Below are 21842 nucleotides of genomic sequence, written 5' to 3'. Positions count from 1 at the left end.
CGGTCTTTAATTGTCCCTGAGTTCAGAGGCCTGGAGAGGAGGGGCAAACTCTGTCATAGTTTCTCCTTGTAAGAGTAATTGCAAAAGTGGAACCCATTGTCCGAGGTGACGAAAAGTACTTGCCTTTCTGCAAGTCCCACTGGGTAGCTTCCAAGGGCTGTAGCTCAGTTTCCTGAGACGGTGACAAAGGACTGGGTGACAGCTGTTGGTCAGGCTGCTGAATCCCATAAAACTCTCCTGAACATTATCCAAGAGGGAAAAATACCCCAAATTTACTGTGTGTGCAACATGGCTGCTCAGAAAAGAGTGACAACTCCTTTCATACTTACCAGATTTATAGCATATGTCCTTTATTGCTCTTTCCTCTTCGATATCCTCAGCAGTCTTAGGCACCCAGTCAGAAACATCTGTGGGAAACACTTAAGTTAGCTAGACAAAGACCTTCAACAATTCTTAACAGTCAAATGCCATGACAAATTTTGTTTCCATTACATTTTTGGTTTGGCTTTCCTTTCTTTTTTTTCCTCCTTACTGCAGTCCCTGCTTCTGGATAGGGAATTTGTCCCTTCAGTGTAGGTATTTCCAAGGGCAAAGGAACTGCAGTCATAAGCCTTGTTAAGAAGCTAATGTGTGTTGATTTAAAATTACTAGTACAGTCATTTGTGCAGTGTGCACCTTAGATCAGGTTGTTCTTTCACTTTGACTCTCCAGGAATGTGCAATTCATCCCTCCCCTGTGGGACTCTCACCTCTAAATGAGGCCACCAAATTGGTCGGGCATGATTTGCCCTTAATGAAGCAACATTGGGCTTGTTTTTTCGTATGCCTTAGCATGGTTTCCAGGAGAATCTGCTCCAAGATCCTGCCATGCACAGAGGTGAGACTGACTGGTCTGCAGTTTCCTGCATTAATATAAAAATACAGAAAAGAAACACATTCAAATAAACTGGATAAACGAGCGAAGAGCTTGGTATGGATTCTTTTTGCTAGGTGTGAGAATAACATTCGGTAACGAGACTGCTTACAGAGTTCAGGAAGTCAGTGGATCCCTATGGATCTCTCATCTGTAAATGAGATTCACTGAACGGTTGAACCACATTTAAAAACTTTTAAACCGTAAGGACCTAAGTGTATAAACATACTGTCCTGGGTTTAGCAGCAGCAGTCATTTTTTCTCCTTCTTGGTAGCTGGTGCAGTGCTGTGTTTTGACTTTCGGGCTGGGAACAAAGCTGATAAAAATGATGTTTTGGTTTGGCCAAGGACTTTGTGAGTCTCATGCTCTGCCAGGGAGGAGGGGAAGCCGGGAGGAAGCAGAGACAGGACACCTGACCCAAACTGACCAAAGAGGTATTCCATACCACAGCACGTCATGCCCAGGGGGGAACTGGGAGGTACCCGGAAGGACAGGGGGTCGGCCGGGTCGGACTGGTGGTTCGGCGCGTGGTATTGTACTCCTTTCCTTTGCTATTTTCTCTTATCATTGTTGTCGTTGGTGGTAGCGGTGGTGATTCGTATTGTACATTAGTTGCTAGACTGTTCTTATCTCAGCCCGTGGGAGTTGCATTCCTTCGAGTCTCCTCCCCACCCCTCTGGGAGTGGGGAAAGGGGGCGGCAGCCCCTGGGAAAGGGAGGGGGCGGACTAACGTGGGCCTCGATTGCTTCTAGCCTGGCACCACTCACTGGGAGTAAGTGCACAAGCTGTCTTGGTTGGGGTTAAACCACGACAGTTCTTTTTGGCGCCCAACGTGGGGCACGAAGGGGTTGAGATAACGACAGATCTGACCGGATTAATAGTCACTCATCACAATGCTGATTTATTGGCTCTCAAAGTTGTTCCTCTTGATCTCACAGCTTCATAATGTTGTAACTTACTTAGATCTGGTATTTGCTGTATTAGTGTTTTTCAAGTGTGGGGCTTGGGCTAAAGTTCTTGTCTCAGTGTACTTTATGATAATGACTTGTAACACAATAGAATTATTGATCATGAAACTTATCTGGCTTATGTTCCCAGTATGGTCACCACCTTTATACTTTGGGAGGTATATAATAGAAGTGCTTAGCAATTACACATATTCTTTCTCCTTCTCGGGTGGTCAACCTGTGAAGGAGGCATTCTTTTACCCTCCCAGTCCTCCCCCCAGAGCATTTACAGCATCATTTGAGAGTTTTGAATGGCCTTTTAATGCTATTGAGACTTGTTTGCTGATTGTGATGGGGATCACCATGTTGGCACGTATACAGAGTGTATTTTGGCCACAACTATTTAATCTGTTTTCAGAAGTTAAGCAGAGTCAGGTTTGGGTCTTGTCTGGGGTTAAACGACGAAGTAGGAGGACCAAGAGATTTTCTCTGAGGCTGGACAGCCATGAGTGGCAGGGTGTGTGGGACAGTATGGGCAAGTATCTAGGTCAGCTGATCCGTAGACTGGAGAGTCAGGGAGTGATCAGCAGGACCCGCTCGCCCTTTAATAGCCCCATATGGCCAGTGCAAAAGTCTAACGGAGAGTGGAGACTAACAATAGACTATCGTGGCCTGAATGAAGTCACACCACCCTTGAGTGCTGCCGTACCAGACATGCTAGAACTTCAGTATGAACTGGAGTCAAAGGCAGCCAAGTGGTATGCCACGATTGATATTGCCAATGCGTTTTTCTCAATTCCTTTGGCAACAGAGTGCAGGCCACAGTTTGCTTTTACTTGGAGGGGTGTCCAGTTCACATGGAACCGACTGCCCCAGGGCTGGAAACATAGCCCTACCATTTGCCATGGACTGATTCAGACTGCACTGGAACAGGGGCAAGCGCCAGAACACCTGCAATACATTGATGACATTATAGTGTGGGGCGATACAGCAGAAGAAGTCTTTGAGAAAGGGAGGAAAATAATCCAAATCCTGCTGAAAGCCGGTTTTGCCATAAAACGAAGTAAGGTCAAGGGACCTGCACAGGAGATTCAGTTTCTGGGAATAAAATGGCAAGATGGACGTAGACAGATCCCCACAGATGTAATCAACAAGATAACAGCAGTGTCTCCACCAACTAATAAGAAAGAAACACAAGCTTTCTTGGGTGCAGTGGGGTTCTGGAGACTGCACATCCCAAATTACAGTTTGATTGTAAGCCCTCTCTATTACGTGACCCGTAAGAAGAATGATTTTAAATGGGGACCTGAGCAACAACAAGCCTTTGAGCAAATTAAACGCGAGATAGTTCATGCAGTGGCCCTTGGACCAGTTCGGACTGGGCCAGATGTAAAAAATGTATTGTACACCACAGCTGGGGAGAATGGCCCTACCTGGAGCCTCTGGCAGAAAGCTCCAGGAGAGACTCGAGGTCGACCCCTTGGTTTTTGGAGTTGGGGATACAAAGGATCCGAGGCAAGCTATACCCCAACTGAGAAAGAGATACTGGCAGCCTATGAAGGGGTTCGAGCTTCTTCGGAAGTGATTGGCACCGAAGCACAGCTCCTCTTGGCACCCCGGTTGCCCGTGCTAGGCTGGATGTTCAAAGGCAGGGTCTCCTCTACGCATCATGCAACTGATGCTACGTGGAGTAAATGGGCTGCACTAATTACACAATGAGCTCGAATAGGAAATCCCAGTCGTCCAGGCATTCTAGAAGTCATCATGGACTGGCCAGAGGGCAAAGATTTTGGAATGTCACCAGAGGAGGAGGTGATGCGTGCTGAAGAGGCCCCACCATATAATCAGCTGTCAGAAAGTGAAAAGCAGTATGCCTTCTTTACTGATGGGTCCTGCCGTATTGTGGGAAAACATCGGAGATGGAAGGCAGCTGTATGGAATCCTTGACGACAAGTTGCAGAAACTGCTGAAGGAGAGGGTGAATTGAGTCAGTTTGCTGAGGTGAAAGCCATCCAGCTGGCCCTGAACATTGCTGAACGAGAAAAGTGGCCAGTACTTTATACTGACTCATGGATGGTGGCAAATGCCCTGTGGGGGTGGTCGCAGCAATGGAAGCAGAGCAACTGGCAACGTAGAGGTAAACCTATCTGGGCTGCTGCACTGTGGAAAGATATTGCTGCCTGGGTGCAAAACCTGGTGGTGAAGGTACGTCATGTAGATGCCCATGTACCCAAGAGTCGGGCCACTGAGGAACACCAGAACAACCAACAAGTGGATAAAGCTGCTAAGATTGAAGTGGCTCAGATGGACTTAAATTGGCAACATAAAAGTGAATTATTTTTGGCCCAGTGGGCCCATGACACTTCAGGCCATCAGGGCAGAGATGCAACATATAGATGGGCCCGTGATCGAGGGGTGGACTTAACAATGGACACTATTGCCCAGGTTATTCATGAGTGTGAAACATGTGCTGCCATTAAACAAGCCAAACGGTTAAAACCTCTTTGGTATGGAGGACGATGGCTGAAGTATAAATATGGGGAGGCCTGGCAGATTGACTATATCACACTGCCACCAACCCGCCAAGGTAAGCGCCATGTGCTTACCATGGTGGAAGCAACCACCGGACGGCTGGAAACGTACACTGTGCCCCACGCCACTGCCCGGAACACTATCCTGGGCCTTGAGAAACACATTTTGTGGCGACGCAGCACCCCAGAGAGAATTGAGTCAGAAAATGGGACTCATTTCCGGAATAACCTTATAGACACTTGGGCCAAAGAGCATGGCATTGAGTGGGTATATCACATCCCCTACCATGCACCAGCCTCTGGGAAAATCAAAAGGTACAATGGGCTTTTAAAAACTACACTGAGAGCAATGGGTGGGGGAACTTTCAAGCATTGGGATACACACTTACCAAAGGCCACCTGGTTGGTCAACACTAGAGGATCTGCCAACAGAGCTGGCCCAGCCCAATCGGAACTTTTACATATTGTAGAGGGGGACAAAGTTCCTGTGGTGCATATGAAGAATTTGCTGGGGAAGACAGTCTGGGTTATTCCTGCTTCAAGTAAAGGCAAACCCACTCGTGGGATTGCTTTTGCTCAGGGACCTGGATACACTTGGTGGGTAATGCGGGATGATGGGGAAGTCCGATGTGTACCTCAAGGGGATTTAATTTTAGGGGAAAACAGCCAATGAACTTCATTGTATGTTGTTGCCTGCTGTGTAATACTTTAATAGCCCATCAACCAGATGTCTTCAGGCCACCAGCGACTAGCCCTGACTTTTCTTCAACCATCATCCCAACAGAGAGCGAACTTTGACAGAACCAGACAAGTTCTACAGTAAGGGAATGATCAGCATCAGCAGGCAACGACCCAATACTGCACGCGGCCTCTCCTGTTGTGAAAGACTGTTACAAGAGATGGAGCCTGACTTCATGGACCAGATGGACTCAGCAGCTTTATAGGGACTAGTCTTTGCACTAAGATAGAAGTGCACTGAGATCAGAGTGATGGTATATTGAAAATGTAGGATCTGAGCATGACGTGAATGGTATGGAATAAGGGGTGGATAATGTCCTGGGTTTAGCAGCAGCAGTCGTTTTTTCTCCTTCTTGGTAGCTGGTGCAGTGCTGTGTTTTGACTTTCGGGCTGGGAACAAAGCTGATAAAAATGATGTTTTGGTTTGGCCAAGGACTTTGTGAGTCTCATGCTCTGCCAGGGAGGAGGGGAAGCCGGGAGGAAGCAGAGACAGGACACCTGACCCAAACTGACCGAAGAGGTATTCCATACCACAGCACGTCATGCCCAGGGGGGAACTGAGAGGTACCCGGAAGGACAGGGGGTCGGCCGGGTCGGACTGGTGGTTCGGCGCGTGGTATTGTACTCCTTTCCTTTGCTATTTTCCCTTATCGTTGTTGTCGGTGGTGGTAGCAGTGGTGATTCGTATTGTACATTAGTTGCTAGACTGTTCTTATCTCAGCCCGTGGGAGTTGCATTCCTTCGATTCTCCTCCCCACCCCTCTGGGAGTGGGGAAAGGGGGCGGCAGCCCCTGGGAAAGGGGGGGGGGGGGGCGGACTAACGTGGGCCTCGATTGCTTCTAGCCTGGCACCACTCACTGGGAGTAAGTGCACAAGCTGTCTTGGTTGGGGTTAAACCACGACACATACACATTCAGGTAAACTAGGAAAGAGCTTGGTATGGATTTTGTTTGCTAGATTTCAGAATAATGTTGTGTAAGGAGACTGCCTACGGAGTTGAGGAGATCAGTGGAACAGGTTATATAAGTTGAATTAACACAGTTGTCGTTTGTAAACAAACCTGTGACTCCCATCACCTTCACTGAGGAGTGAGTACAGCCCCTGTTCAAAAGCTGGTTTCCAGGAAGAGAAGTACCTCCTAAGCCTGTAATGTCATCTCTGAATTGTGAGGACTTGTGAGGAGTATTCGATGGCCATCTGAACTGTGGATCGTACTGTCTGAATTGGGGATCACCTTTTAAAGTCTAGTGAGTCTAGCGAGAAAGAGGAATGTGAGTTACACCACTGTTGAAACATACAGCTGGGCATTTCACAGGAGTTAGAAAATGGTGCCTCACTCGCATCTGGTGACTACCAGGTCTGATAATTTGGGGGTTTGCTGGAAACTATTTCAGCAACTTGTCAACCACTCTCTTCTTCAAATATAATGATTCTTCTAATAAATCAGTTGATTGTGAAGTACATTGCAAGAGTTGACAAAACCCATACTACTTGCTTGTAAAGGACAGAAAAAAACTTTACAGATCTCTTCGTTGTCCTCTACGCTATCCTCTTCATCATTCTCTTCATCACTGACATTGTTGACCATTGGAGGGTGAATTGGTCTTAAAATATTTTCTGGACTTGTGAGTGATCCTTGACACTGGGCTGGAGGCAGAATCACTTCACGGTCACCCTGTGGCAGTGGGGCATCTGCAGAAAAGAGCATTAGATTTCTCTTATTAGGAGTGACCTGGAATATAAAATCCATGTTGACATCAGCAGCTGTAGTTTTGAAACCATTATCATAAGGAATTAATCATGGAGAGATTGTGCCTTTCAGGAAGAATCTTCCGCAGAGGTTGGCAAAAGAGCATCTTCCAACTACAGAAAGTCTTAAAAGTCATATTAAAATTGACAATATAGGGACAAGTGTAATTAGTAATACCTGGTCTGAAGTGAATAAATGAGTTCAGAGTCTCACCACTGTAAAAGATATGTCAGGCTACCTTTTCCGTGGGGAATTTCAGGAGCACAAAGGGTTTGCTTCTGACTAGAAGTCTTCCTGGACTTCTCTCACGACACCTGTCTCCATCTCTGAAGTTAATCCCCATGAACAACTCTCTTTTAGCTCTCACTCCTGTTTATGCTGCATTTCTGATATCCAAAGATTTGTAACACAACAGCAACAAAAATTCCTGCAACAACCCTATTCAAATGCCATACAATTCCTTTACTTGTGTTCCAATTGCAGGGATAGCAGATGATACCAGACTGATTTGCCATGGCAAATGTCTTGTGTTGACTATCTCTAATGAACAAATTGTTGAGAAAATGTATTTACTCACTGTTTGTAGGTGGCAGAAAAAGTCCATTGATATAACGAGGTTTGCTGTGATGGAAGGCACAGCTGATCCTCACACAGCCTGAGGGTTGTCTTTCCCACAAACAGGCAATGTTCTTCAACTTCTGCTGCAGGAGAAAACAATTTTCAGATACTGTAAATGAACTAGTAAAAACAGACTTAGTGGATTAGTACATGATGTAACTACGGTGCACATCCAAGTAAGACTTGGAGGGAGTGTATTCTGATATTTTAGAACATTTAAAGAAACCTTGAATAAAATCTGCTGTACATGTGGCAAATCTTATGCAGTTAATCGCTTACTATTACGAGTACACGGGTCTGTGGGAAAATGAGAGGTGAAAAACAAACCCCACAAAGATTCCCAACAAGAAACAAAACCCTAAACATTTGGGAACTTGTAATCCTTGCACAGACCTGTTCACACTTGGACTTAAAAATCTGGAAAAAAATCTTTTTTTTTTTTTTTTCCAGTTCCCATTGGAAACATCAACTTGGCTGCAGGAAGTCACTTTTGTTTTCAAACAAAAACATGTGTTTTGAAGGGGCTTGCTCCTTTCCACCTGTTATTTCCGTATCTCTAAATCCACTGAACAGATGTGAATATCTCCATTTCTGTAGCGGGTGCACAGTATCACATCCAAGAGGTTTTCCACACTGATGGAATCTGCACCCGAAGAAAATAAATTTCTGGATAGTCACACTGGTTTCCCATACCCCCATGGCTGTCATAAAGGTGACTCTGCTCCTTTAAAAGATTTTGGTTTTAATAAATGGGGAAGATGGTGCAGTGGTGCATGTGTAACAGTGTCACAGTGACAAATGTAAACTCAGGTTTTTTATCCTGGATACAGACCACATCCCAGCTGAGAGCTATACACACCAGGTGACCTGTTGTTTCTCAGTGAGTTTGTGTGTGAGTTTTTAAAGGCAACAAAGACACACTTTAAAATGTTAGAGCATTTGAAGGTCGACTTCACCCAGTTCCAGACATTTAGAGCTGGGTGTAGGGAGCTTTTTTTCACCTGGTAGAGCATAAATATTATTTTTTGTGGACAAACCCATTTTTAAGGGCATTGTTTTAAATAACAGATTTAAAGGAATTCAGGTAATTGCTTGAGGCAGAAATGATAAACATGGCCTATTTATTGAGAATCAGTATAAAGTTGACTCAATAAGAAAGTGATGAGTAGTCTATAGGCATGATTTCTAACTTCTGTGTTCTTTGGTTGCCTGTGCCCAGTTTAAATTGTATATAGTTTAGATTACCGTTAGCTCTTCTCAACACCTCTGAAAATATTGTATTTTGATTTACAGGTGCTGCCGTGACACAGAAGGATGCCATAGCAACTTGAAAGTTTGTATTATGGCCCTCCCTTTCAACATAAGGCCCTCCCTTTCAATATTCAACAGATACCAATAAAATCAAGGATACAAACCACTCTAAAATGTACAGCATTACCTGTGCATAGGGGGAATGAAAATGGAAATTGAGTTCATTGTCTGCTGTGGGCATCTTCGCCTCTTCTACTTTTCCTTCTCTCTCAGTACTCTCTGAAAATACATGAAAATGTTAAAGCTTTTACATTCTGGCAAACCGTAATCTTATCCTAAAATCAGTAGCTTTGTTTCAAAAACTGGACCTTCAGAATATTAGCTCTGCTGGGATTTTTTGAAACAAAACTCCACAGAGCAGTAGGCTTCAAGGAAGGATGTGGTACCTCCTCTAGGCATCCTGAGCTGAAGAAGGCAGTTGCTGTCCAGTATAGAGTGTTCCATTTCCATGGTTACCAACGGCTCCTCCTGTGGGTGGCCTGTCCAGCTTGACCATCTTCCTTTATCTTGTTGCTTCAGAGTAAAGTATGGAAAATGGGACTGTCTCTCAAGAGTCTCCCATTCTGGTGTTTCTTTACTGTAAAATGTAGCAGGGTGCTAGGTGTTAACTTGCTGGCGTTCCTTGCTTTTTCTTGCTTCCATGATGTCCAGTGCCACAGCAGAAAGAGCAGTGGACACATGGATCCCTAACAAAAACCTCTGTTCCCATTCAGGTCCCAGGCTGCCTCAGAACAAAAAAAAATATTTTGGGGGAAATTAAATTTTGGTCCTGGAAATCAGTGAAGGCATGCTGTTATCCCCAGTTCATGGGATCAGATCCACAGCAGTGAGAGACGTCTGTGACTTGGAAATGAACACTTACAAGCACTTTTTTTATAAAAATGGGGAAATTAGGGAAAACAGACAAACAGAAAATCACAAAGTAAAAAAACCCAACAAACTCCACAAGAACCTGGCCCGGCAGTGCATGGTGACTTCACTCACAGGACAAGTCATCAGAGCACAGCGGTGCTGTACGTCATTGGTGTGCCAGGGCAGGACTGACTGGGGCACACAAGGGAAGGAGAATTCAGGAAAGCAGATGAGGTCCGTGAGTAAGGAGCCATCAGTGGGCAGGAGCAGCCCTAGGAAGGCCAGGTCAGCTGTGCCAGGGGCTGTCTGTAGTTGTGCAGCTGGGCCTACATGAGGCACTGAAGCACGGCTGGTCAGGAAGAACTGATTCTGCCCCGGGTTTGTGTGGCAAAGATGTGGTAGCTGGGGGCTACAGGGAGGAGCTGCTGGAAGCTTCCCATGTGTCCAGCAGGGCCGATGACAGCAGGGGAGAAGGGACTGGTGGGGGGAAAGTGTTGGGAAATTTGCCTTTTATTTTTTCATGCCCGGCTTGGCTGCGATTGGCAATAAACTGAGAGAAAAGCGTGAGTGATCTCTGTCCGTGTCCTTGCGTCGACCCACGGGCCTTTCGTTGTTTGTTCTCCCCTCTGTGCAGGTGAAGAGGGTGTTAGAAAAAGAGTGAAATTTTACATTGACATGATTATATAAAGTAATGGAAATGATTATATCTGAGAAGTTTTCGAATCAAAAGTAGACTTCTGTACATTAGAAGAATGTTGTAACTTTGCTGTTTTGTATTTTAGTTACTCTATAACCAAAAATACCACAATGGTAGCCTTAGCAGTAGAAACTAACATAACCACAAGAAGAACACAGGATGTCTGGCCTTAGACTTTGTGGTTTAAAACAAGGAACTGTGCGTCTTGATAATACAAATGTTCATAATCTTTGTTTTGTTTAAATGAAGCTCTGTGTAGAAATAGGGACTATGTATCTTAAGCAGCAGACAAATTTGTAATCTCTGCAATACTGATAGCTTTGCAAAATTACTCTAACATAGAAACAGCCAAGTGAGGAAGTTAGAATGTTGGCGTCCACATAATGGTTGGGGCCTGTCCAAGTAACGGAAAGGTGAAAAGCATAAGGTGAGGAAGAGTTTCTATTTCATCTGAGGAAGACTCTTTACGTCATCAGGACGACCACCAGAGGGGGCTGCGCAAGCGCAGAGGAGGCTGATGTAATGAAGTAATCCCCGATGTGTATGTATTAGTTAACGTAGCAACCCATGTTGAATATGCATTGTGAAATTTTTATGTATAAATTGTGAACGCGATGTGACGGGGTTAGAAGCAGATTTGGGTGCGTACCCCTGGTTCCAGGCGCCTCAATAAAAGCACCTCATATAACCATTCCGGTGGTTATGTGTCAGTTCTTACGCTACCAAGGGCAGTGATAGAGCATCTTTGGTGGGTGCCTGGCGTCCAGGCAGAGTCAGCCCGGCAAAGACTCATGGGTTGTACGCCGAGGCAGAGAGCCTAGGTAAGGACAGGAGGCGGCTGTCCTGAGGGAGAGGTCCCCACAGCTTGGGGCCTCAGGCCGGCCTCGGCCTCAGCTTCGTGGCCGCCTGGGCCCATGTCCGAGCACAGCTGTGAAGCCCGGGGCGGCCCCTGGCCCGGCGGCAACTGCCGCTGGGGAGCGCGGAGCTGCAGCAGACCCACGGCCGGGCGGGGCGGCGGAACCGACACGAGGCTGCAGGCTGCTGGAGACAGGCAGCCCAGCTCACCCACCGCGCCCACGGCCGTGCCGCAGATGGCGGCGGGGGGCAGTAATGGGTTCCACGTCCCGTGGCGCCCCGCGAGCGCGGCGCAGGCGCAGTGTGGGCTTGGCGCGGGGCTGGCGGCGGGAGGGCTTTCGGGGCTGGGGCCGATATCATGAGACGCCGGGGTGCAGTGCAGCGGAAGGTGCCGTGTTTGTTCGTGACGGAGGTGAAGGAGGAGCCGTCGGCCAAGCGGGAGCAGCAGGTGGTCGGGGCGGTACGGTCCCGGGAGAGCGGTAGGAGGTGGGGGTCCCAATTTCCGCGGCGGGGCCTAGTCCTGTGCCGGGTCGAGCTGAGCGGAGCCCGACGGGTGTGACGACGGGGTGAGTCAGCCTTGTGGTGAGAGGTTTGGCTGCAGGTCTCTGGCGAAATGAACGGTGGCGCTTCCAGGTGCTTACGCAAGTTTCGGGAGTGGTTACGGCAAGGAACGAGCCTGCTCCAGCATGGGGAGACTGGGAGTTCTGTTAAACTGTCGTGCCATGCCCTCCCGTGGGCCTTGTGGGGAATAAACACGCTTTTTGTCTTTTTTTTTTATTTTCTTTTTTGTTGTGATCCAGGCAGTAACAGGGTTATGCGAGAAGAATTCCTTTGAGGCTGTAAAACGTGGGATATCTAATAAGGGGAAAGTAGTGGATCCGAATCACTGTTACGACTTCCTGAGATGGAAATGTCTGTGTCAAGACAGACGGGTGTGATTCACCTCTCTAGGCATAGACCTTCAATCTTTCTTACCTGGTTTTAGTACCAGTACCTACTGTTTTCTGTCAGCTGCATGGTGAACTTGTATACATGTGGGTGACTTTCACCCTTTAGTATTTCACTTCTGGACGGAAGAGCTGAAATGATTGCCAAGATTTCAGTAGATAAGTTGTTAAACTCTTAGTAGCAACACTATCATGGTAATGGTCATGTATGGGTCTCCCTATTTTATTTTTTTTTTAATTCATACAGAAGAAACCATTAGGGGATTAGATCTACAACTGGCATACGCTGTGTTTTCCTTTTTTTCAAACAGCAGGCAAGAATTCCAGAGGGGGTTCTGTTTGCTAGGGAAGAAAGGGGGGGGGGGGGGGGGGGGGGAAGAAAACCAACGGGAATTTTAGCTTCTTACCCTGAAAGTTTTTCATGTAATCTTCATAAAATTGTCATAGATGATTACAAATCTGGTTTCTAAAATAGAAAGCAGCCCATTTATACAAAGAAAGCCTGTAGAAGGTTCTCATTTTATGAATTCAGAGTTCTGTTTTGAGATTTACAACTCATAGGTGTCCTGGGAGAGAGGAAGAAGGGGAGATGGTTTTGCGGGAACATTTAAATCCAAACACAACTGATATGTTTACAGTGACTCTGTTACAGAACCCCGCTTAGAAATTTGGAATAGTTGTGGCTGGCTGTTTATTTCAGATGCCTGGATCACTTGTGTCTTTGCTCTTTGAAGTGGAAGACTGTTTAGTTGGCAGCTCTGATACCAAGTGTGTAACACCAGGATGCTTTTGCTACCGTATGTTGCACTGGCCTGTGTATTTCATGGCATAAAATGGTGCTGTTGGCTTCCAGCTCCAAACTGAGAGCTTGGAGCAGCTCATCGGGATGAATTTCTGTTGCCATTGTCATACAGGAAGGCACATCTCCAAATACTTCAGCATTAGCCTGGAACCCTTCTAATTTATGTGCACTACTTGAAGTGCATAAAATGGCAAAATTATCTCTAAATAATAATCAGGTGTGGAAAAGGGGGAGAGAGTTTGCAAACAGATTGCTTTTCGTCTTTTGTATTAGAGCATTTTCCAAGCTGCCATGTCTTGAGGAAACACTGGTGTATTTTGATAGGATTAGAAATCAGGAATAGGATGAGTAAGACTTGGCTTATAGAATCCAGTTGTCAGGAGGAAGAATCCACATGAGAAAAAGACAGTAATCTAGCCATGATGAGGGTTAAAAATACCTGTTTTTTTTTTTTCAGCCGTTTAAAGTTTTGGCTACTGAAACCATAACTGCAAAGGCGATAGAGGCAGATATATACAGTGCAATTCCTACTGAAAAGGTGGATGGAACCTGCTGTTATGTAACTACCTACAACGGTAATGCAACAGTTTTGTGAGTTTTCTCATGCTGAATAGAAGCCTTGTTTTATGTAGCTTTTGCTTTTGTTGTGAGATTTATTGGATTACAGCTTTTGTGAATGCAGCTGCCATTGAAGATCTTGACCATGCAGTAATAGTTACTGTAACCATAGGTCCGTGTAGTCTAAGGAATGTATGAATTTATGTAGTGTCATTGGCTGTAAAATTTCTCTTGTTGCAAATGAGAATTCATATCTTGTCTTTTAAGTACTTGATTTCAGCGGGTATGGTCATCTCAGTAAACTGCTGGTTTTCTTTCTCTGGAAACTCTAGGGCAACCCTATCTGTGGGCTAGGCTGGATCGTAAACCTAACAAGCAAGCTGAAAAAAAGTTTAAACAATTCTTGTATTCATTGGAAGATTGCAAAGGTTGGTGAAGATTTCTTACCTTTTTTTTGTTTACCAATCTAAGTTAATCTAGTTTGAAAAATGGCTCTCTAATGCAGGAAATGTCAGTGATTATACTCAAATTTTTTTCATGTCGCTCTTCAAGAGAACTTTAGAGTTAACTGTGGAAGGAGGTACCAAAAGCAGTGCAGTAGGTGAGATAAGGGCTGGCATGGTATCACGAGTGGTTGGCAATGCCTGTGGGAATGTTTACAGGTCTCCTGGGAGCATGGAGAACTCAGTAATGTATCTGAAATTCTTGTACACCAGTGCATGCAGTATGAGAAGCAAACAGCATGAAATGGAAGCATTGGTTAGCTCCCAGAATTACAATATCATTGGTATTATTGATAATTGACAGAATGAGTGGCACTATTGGAGTGCTGGGAGGGAGGCCTACAGGCTATTTAGGAGGGATAGGGCAGGTGAGGTGGAGGTGTTGCACTGTGCATAAGGGAAAGGTTTGACTCTACAGTCTGTATGGTTAATAGGTGATGCAGTTGAGGAGTAGGGGAATGGAAAACAAAGGAGACATTATAGAGGGGTGTCTACTTCCAATAGCCCAGCCAGGATGCAAGCAGCAATAAGTTATTTCATAGGCAGTTAGGAGATGTTTCTGGATCAGTAGCCCATGTCCTTGTGGGAGATTGCGACTTCCTAGACATCAACTGGGAATATCATACTGCTGTGGTGAGCAGGTCTTGGAAATTCTTGGAAAGTTTGTAGGAGATAACTTCTTGTCACAGGCATTCAGTGAGCCAACTAGGAAAGATGCCCTCCTAGACTTCCCGTTTGTGAATAGAGTAGGACACATGGGGGACATGATGGTAGGTGGCTGTCTTGGTGACAATGATCATGTAGTGGTTGAGTTTAAAATTTTCAGGGCAGGAGGAGAAAAGGACAGCAGAGTTGCTGTCTGGACTTCAGGAGAGCGAACTTTAAGCTTCTCAGGGAGTTGTTTATCGGAGTACCCTGAGAATCTGCTTTTAAAGGCTTAGGAGTCCACAAGTGCCAATCAGTCTTTAAGAATTATTGTTTAGAAGCACAGGAGCAGGTAGTTACACTGGGTTGTAAGTCAAGCAAAGGGGGCAGAAGTTCAGCTTGGCTGAACAGGGAACATCTTCTGGAGCTGAAGAAGAAAAGGAAATCCTGTGATCTCTGGAAACAAGGTCAGGCTTTGCTGGGGTATTACAGAGACATGGTTTGTGTATCATAGAATTGTATAGCAGTTAGGGTTGGAAACGACCTTAAGATCATCTAGTTCCAACCACCCTGCCATGGGCTGGGACACCTCACAGTAAACCATGTCACCCCAGGCCTTGAACACTGCCAGGAATGGAACATTTACAGCTTCCCTGGGCAACACATTCCAGTGCCTCACCACCCTTACAGAAAAGAACTTCTTCCTCATATCCAATCTAAACTTCCCCTGCTTAAGTTTTAACCTATTACCCCTTTCCTGGCACTACAGTCCCTAATGAAGAGTCCCTCCCCAGCATCCCTATAGGCCCCCTGCAGATACTGGCAGGCTGCTATGAGGTCTCCACGCAGCCTCCTCTTCTCCAGAAAGAAAAAATTATGCTAAGTTCAATTAGAGTTGAAACTGGACAGTGTTGTTTCAGTTAACAAAAAGGGCTTTTTCATGTATGTTAGTAGCAAGAGGAGGTCTAGAGAAAACATTGGGCCAATATTTGTTGAATATGGTCTTTTGGCTAATAGGCTAATAGGGATGAAGAAGAAGCAGAGGGTTTTGCTTCAGTCTTTAATAATACTGATAGACCTTGGGCTGCCTGGTCCTCTCAGTCAGAATGACTTGCCATGTGTGGATGCTGGAATTGTAGGGGACAAGCTGTATCAGCTGGATGTTCACAAGTCCATGGGGTTTGATGGAATACATCCCATCATGTGAGGGAGCTAGTCCTGTTAGGGCAGGACCCTTCTTTATCATCTATCTACCAAAAAGGTCCTGGGAGTTGGGAAGTCCTCGCTGGCTGGAATGTAGCCAATGTTACTCCAGTCCACAAAAAGGGCATGAGGGAAGACTAGGGAACCTGCAGACCTGTTAGTCTAATGTTGGTTGCAGGAAAAATTATGGAGAAGATTCTACATGGTTCTGTTGAAAGTCATCTAAAGAATAATGCAGTCATCTGGCAGTCACATGGATTTACAAAGGCAAAGTCCTGTTTAACTAATTTGGTATCCTTCTATGATTAGGTCACCTGCCTACTGGATGAAGGGAAGGTGGTGGAGGTAGTTTTTCTGGACTTTAGTAAGGCTTTTGATACTGTCTCTGACAGCATCCTTCTGGATAGGTTGGCCAACTGTGGGGACTAAGAAGGTTCACAGTGTGCTTGGTGAAGTAGCTGAAGGGCAGAGGTCCAAAGGTTGTAGTGAATGGGACTGCATTTGGCTGGGAACTGATCACCAGTGGTGTTCCTCAGGGCTCAATTCTAGGGCCAGTTCTGGTTGACAGCAGGCTCAACTGGTTGACAGCAGTGTGCCCTGGCAGCCCAGAGGGCAAACTGCATTCCGGGGTGCATCAAACCAGTATAACCAGTTGGTCAAAAGAGGTGATTATCCTGCTGTATTCAGTGTTGGTGGAGCCTCACTGTGAATCTGGTGTGCAGTTCTGGGCCCTAGAGCTTGAAGGACATAAAGGTCCTTGCATGCGTTTAGAGGAGGGCAGCTGTGGTGGTAATGGGGCTGGAAAGAAGGTACTCTTGAGTACTTTGGGCTTGTTGAGTTTGCAGAAAAGGAGGCTGAGGGGTGATATATTTTCTCTCTACAGCTTTCTGAGGAGGGGAAGTGGAGAGGGTTTAGACATTAGGAAGCTTTTCTTTACGAAGAGGGTGGTCAAACACTGGAAGAGGCTTCCTATAGAAGTGGTCAGTGTCCCAGGCCTGTCACTGTTCAAAAGGCATTTTGACAATGCCCTTAACAACAACAACATGCTTTAAGTTTTGGTCAGCCCTGAATTGGTCATGCAGTTGGACTGGATGATTGTTACGGGTCCCTTCCAATTGAAATTCTGTTCTGTTTTGTTCTTATTTATCTTGTTCCACTTTAAATACAATGTTGGCTATTTAGATGACTATTTTTACTTCTTAGTTTTGAACTTTTAAACTACACCATCCTGACTGTAGATTGCCTGAGTGTGCCAGATTTTAGTGCTTGTACTACCTGGGACTACTGTCTGTAAAACAAAGTTTAGATCAGTGGTATTTTAATAGTTGCATTGAAAGACGATCAAAACGTAAAATTGGCCAAGAGTTTTCCAGGAACTAAATATCATACTTACACATCTAGAATTTGCTTGGAACATTGAAGAGGATTTCAAGCCTGTTCCAGATACCTGGATTCCAGCAAAGGATATAGAGTTTTCTAATGGCAATCCCTTACCTGATGAAAACGGACATATGCCAGGTACTTAAGATGCAGAATGGGTAAAGTAGGTGGGAGGAAATCCATTTTTGAAGTTAATTAGAATTAGTTGTAGAGTAAAAAGTAGTAGTTAACATATTCAGAAAAGAATTGGAATGTCATTCATTCACTGTCTAGAAAGGCTTTGTTCTTCTGACATGAAAATAATTGCAGTTTGCTGTACAGTCTTACAGGGCTTCAGCTGAAGGCATAAGTTGTCCTGTTTGCATTCCTCTGATATTTCTCTGAGATACAACAGAGTTTCTCTTGGTACTCTTTCTGTTCATAGTTAATGGTGTGTATTGTTGTTTTGGTTTTTAATGCATGTACAGTTCTACTACATGTTTGATAACTTCAGGTATTTACTTTGGTAAAATGAAATGTTTTCTCCTAGGTTGGGTGCCTGTGGAAAAAAACAGTAAGCAGTATTGCTGGCACTCATCTGTTGTAAATTATGAGGCTGAAATAGCACTGGTATTGAAACACCATGCTGATCCAGGGCTTCTGGAAATCAGCCCGGTGCCATTATCAGAAATTTTAGAACAAACACTGGAGCTTGTTGGGACTAATATTAATGCAAATCCATATGGTAAGTTTGTATGGTGTTAAATACTTCCCTATTTGGTGATATTTTTGAGTTAAATAGATGCTTTTTTTTTTTTTAGTAAGTTTTCTTTAGAAGTTCCAAGTTAGCAATGTAGTCTTTTTAGAAAGGAGAGAAGGGGCTGGCTCAAAAAAACACTCACCCAGAAACGCTCACCTCAGAAAGCTGAGTTGTCATGAAACTATGTCTGTTAAACCTGTTTTCACCTGCATGTTTTTCAGGAGTTACTAGAAGAATGCTTTGCGTTACGTCTTTAGTTGTTTAAAATGTTACTATTAAAATACTAAAATATTTAAGATTGTTTGTTAGTGTCTTTTCTTGGCTTTTTTTTTCTTGCTCTTTTGATGTTCCTTATTTCATTAAAGCAGAAAATGATTGGTTGGTTGTTTTTTTTTCTTGTAAAGTCATAATTTTTAGTTATAAAATCTTATTAATACTTTTTTAGGGAAATGTAATATAAGCTAAATTTTGGTTGTGGCTTCTCTGTAAAATCCTTACAACAACAAAAATAGGTATGAGCACAATTGATTTCTGAGCGTTGCTGTTAGGGTAACTTGCAAGGACAGATAGGAAAAATAGTAGTGTCTGGTCTAAGCATTTTCTCAGAATGTAAAGAAAATGCAACACAAAAGTTTAACGGCTGTATTCTTAGATGGAGACATATTGAACAGTCAGTGAAGCAGCAATGCAGTTGTTAACAGTCTGGCTTAAGTATTAATCTATATTCATAAGAAAATATAAAAATAAAAGGTTACATAAGGAAGAAACAGCTACATTTGGTACTTAAAAGTACATATTTAACTGTTCCCTTAAAGAGTTCTCTTAACTGTTACAGAATCTAATAAAAGTCTACCTTTAATAGTGCTTTAGATAGCCATAGTAACAAAAGTGAGGAAAATCTTAACACACGTAAGTAGCAGCAGGTTTGTTTGTTTTTTTTCTTAACATAGGATTAGGAAGCAAGAAGCAGCCTGTACATCTTCTTGTGCCACATGGAGCATTTGAAATAAAGAATCCACCCCCTTTGAAACAAAATGACATACTATCTTGGTTTGAAGGCTGCAATGAGGGTAAAGTGGAAGGAATTGTGTGGCACTGCAATGATGGGTGTTTAATCAAGGTAAATATACATGTGGGCATGGGAGAAGCAGTAGCGTAATTCATACTACTTCAAGTGAGGTATTCACTTCTTGTCTCGCTTTCCAAATTCTTTAGTAGTAACGTTCTCCTAGCAAGCGAGATGACAGTAGAATTAGTCAGGACAGTGGATCACTACAGTGACAACATATTAAACTTTTTCATTATTATGCTAATAAAGTAATTGACAACATAATATTTTCTTGCCTCTTGGTATAGGAATCACTCAACATCTTAAAGCTTCATTTCTTTATCTTAAAAATTCCTTTCTTGTAATGTTGACTTATAGAACAAGTATTGCTAATAAGAATGTGGGTTTTGATTAACTGGCAAGTCGTATTCTTTTCTGAAGCTCTGGATGACACCTTGGTTCTAGTTTGTCTTGTGGTTTGCTGTTACTCGTGTTACTCAGATAACTGCTTAATGATTCTAAGTGCCCCAATGCAGAGAATTTTCAAATTAAAGCGCATGCACACCCATACCTCCCTGCAAGTTGGAACTGTTGGGCTACTATATCAAAACCTCTAAACTAATTTTACTTCTTTCTGTTTTAGCTCCATCGCCATCATCTTGGCTTACGCTGGCCACTTGCAGAGACATACCTGAATTCTCAGCCTGTTGTAATTTCTTTTAACAGAGCTAAATATGACTGTGACTTTGAACCAAAGAGTTTGTTTCACCATTTTTCAAACTTGAATGGTCAAAGATTTGACAGACTCCAAGATATCAAGTTTGATGCTTGAAATGATTTTTATGAGCTACATTCCTCTTGTGTCTACCACAGACCTCCTTACAAATAATCTCCTATCTCAGGCAACAGCCTAGGTACTGTATACAATGTTAAGTTTTTCCTAAATGACTGATTTTATGTAACAAGAGATCCAACATCCAAGAGCAGAGACCTAGCTTTTCGCATGTTTATTTTCAGTTCGGAAAAATTCTTAACTTTTGAATCCACTTCTGGAAACTGTTGTAAGTGTCAGAAGCATGCTGTAAAGGATGTATTTCAGGTGGTCCCATAACATTGCATTTTTTATTTTTATTTTTTTCTGAGTTGTAACAGTTTCTTTTGGTGGGAAACTTTTCATTGGTATTTCTTAATTGGTAAGCTGCAGCATTATACTATTACTCAAAAACCTACTCAAGCTATATGCTACTTAACTACGTTTACTATTTTGAGACAAAAAGCGTGAAAGAAAGTAAACTTCTATGTTAGAGATCCTCAGTAATTTGAGACATGACTTGGCTTAATAACACCCATTTTCAGACTGCGTCTCAATTAGGAAACTTCATCAAGGGCATATTAAGAAAGATGACATATAAATAATAAAGGTGAGAGTGCATGATTGTTTTGAGTTGGCTTTATTTTATCTGTGCTGTAAAAATATACATCCAGCTATATAAAATATACAAGATGAAAAGTTATTTAAATACCAAAACACCATTAGATTGGTTGAAATACTACTATAACTTTATTTTCAATTCTTTGTTCTTGGATTTTCTAAATTTTGAGGTAAAAACAGTCAGGGATGTAAGAACAGATAGTCAGCACACTGACCCTGAGTCCACAGTTAAGGATCGTAGCACGAGAGAGCAGAATGAATTACATGTTTTTAGTGATTTGGAACTTGGCAGACTTAGTACATTTTAAGAGTTTCTTGACTTACAGGGTAAGTCCAAGGTTTCAACTTCACTTAACACCTGTGTATTACCCAAATTACTGTTCTAAATTAACATACAGTATTGCAAAGGGGCTGGGAGAAGTAAAACTCATTTTTGACTGATGTATACAAATACTGACCATATTCTGTTGACTAATCCAATTCTGTGCTCTTAGGTATGTGCCAAACTATTGTAACTTTAATAGACTTGTATTATTCCAAGATAAAAACCAGATAAATATTATGAAATTGCCCCAGAATCTATTTACTGTATCCATACTGAGGACACTAAAAACTAGCTTAATCAACAGAAACATTGCCTGGACTATCCCCTTGAATGCCAAACTCTTCAGAAAGCTGCTTTAGTTTCTCTTCTAAGATGATATTTTTTTTAACTTCTTCATTGTAGTTATATTTCAGATCTTCAATTTCTTCAAAAAAGGAAGGGCCATAGTTTTCTAGTTCTCTTCTTAGCTTTTTTGTTTCTTCCTATTAAAAAGAATGAAGGAATACACTACCTTTATCTGGAACTTGAGAAATACATGTCAAGAACTTAAGTGGTAAATGATGAGATGATAATAATAAGCATGTTCTCTAGAGACACAAAAATCTACCCATGAACAACGCATTCACTAACAACAAACTGGGCTTCATAAACATAATGCTAAGAAATTGATTTTGCCATTAAACATTAGATATTAAACAACTCCTCCTAGATAACCACTGTCTCATTGTCTGGCCCAGGATGATATTTGCAACTCACCCTTAATTGCTGTTTCTCCAACTCAGAGGCTTTCAACTGTGTCTGGAGGTCAGCTACTTCCATTAACCTGTCATTTTTATCCTTCTGTAAAATTTCATTCTGTCCTGCAAAAATAATGACAATTTGTTACGAAATTTAAGGTAATGAAAAACAATGATACAAATAATCTTGTCACAGTAATTCTGCATCCTCTGAAATCTGAACAATTTGTAAGAGTGTGTAAACTCAATGGGGATCAACAACCACCAAAAGTTCAAGTCACTTGGGCTTTTCTTTAGTTCTTATACAAATT

The 21842-nt window shown here is 43.2% G+C and overlaps 3 protein-coding genes across 3 annotated transcripts in view; 1 reads left to right on the top strand and 2 right to left on the bottom strand.

The window, feature by feature from the left end:
• CUNH12orf50 (chromosome unknown C12orf50 homolog) overlaps positions 1-11572 on the bottom strand; it is an 89140-nt gene extending 77568 nt beyond the window's left edge. The window contains exons 1-6 of the mRNA XM_061369304.1: positions 11423-11572; positions 9195-9321; positions 8936-9027; positions 7457-7580; positions 6651-6821; positions 330-407 (exon numbers count right to left, since the gene is read on the bottom strand). Coding sequence (XP_061225288.1) covers positions 330-407; positions 6651-6821; positions 7457-7580; positions 8936-9027; positions 9195-9321; positions 11423-11572 — 742 coding nt within the window. The remainder of the gene's footprint in view (positions 1-329; positions 408-6650; positions 6822-7456; positions 7581-8935; positions 9028-9194; positions 9322-11422) is intronic.
• RLIG1 (RNA 5'-phosphate and 3'-OH ligase 1) lies at positions 11496-20031 on the top strand. Its single transcript, XM_061369346.1, has 7 exons — positions 11496-11660; positions 13419-13536; positions 13852-13947; positions 17272-17388; positions 17780-17974; positions 18940-19109; positions 19681-20031. The coding sequence occupies exons 1-7, from the start codon at positions 11571-11573 to the stop codon at positions 19867-19869; spliced, it is 975 nt and encodes a 324-aa protein (XP_061225330.1). The 5' UTR covers positions 11496-11570; the 3' UTR covers positions 19870-20031.
• A 441-nt stretch (positions 20032-20472) lies between these two features.
• The window catches only part of CEP290 (centrosomal protein 290), a 48176-nt gene continuing 46806 nt past the window's right edge, over positions 20473-21842 (bottom strand). Inside the window, exons 51-52 of the mRNA XM_061369350.1 lie at positions 21551-21654; positions 20473-21276 (exon numbers count right to left, since the gene is read on the bottom strand). Coding sequence (XP_061225334.1) covers positions 21088-21276; positions 21551-21654 — 293 coding nt within the window. The 3' untranslated portion in view covers positions 20473-21087. The remainder of the gene's footprint in view (positions 21277-21550; positions 21655-21842) is intronic.

The sequence above is a fragment of the Neopsephotus bourkii genome, unplaced genomic scaffold, assembly GCF_033783945.1.
Source record: "Neopsephotus bourkii isolate Nb327-2 ecotype Australia unplaced genomic scaffold, CSIRO-AGI_Nbou_v1 NB_1493, whole genome shotgun sequence".
Taxonomy (NCBI): domain Eukaryota; kingdom Metazoa; phylum Chordata; class Aves; order Psittaciformes; family Psittacidae; genus Neopsephotus; species Neopsephotus bourkii.
Note: the sequence above shows the minus strand (reverse complement) of the source record. Positions and strands in the feature narration are given on the sequence as shown.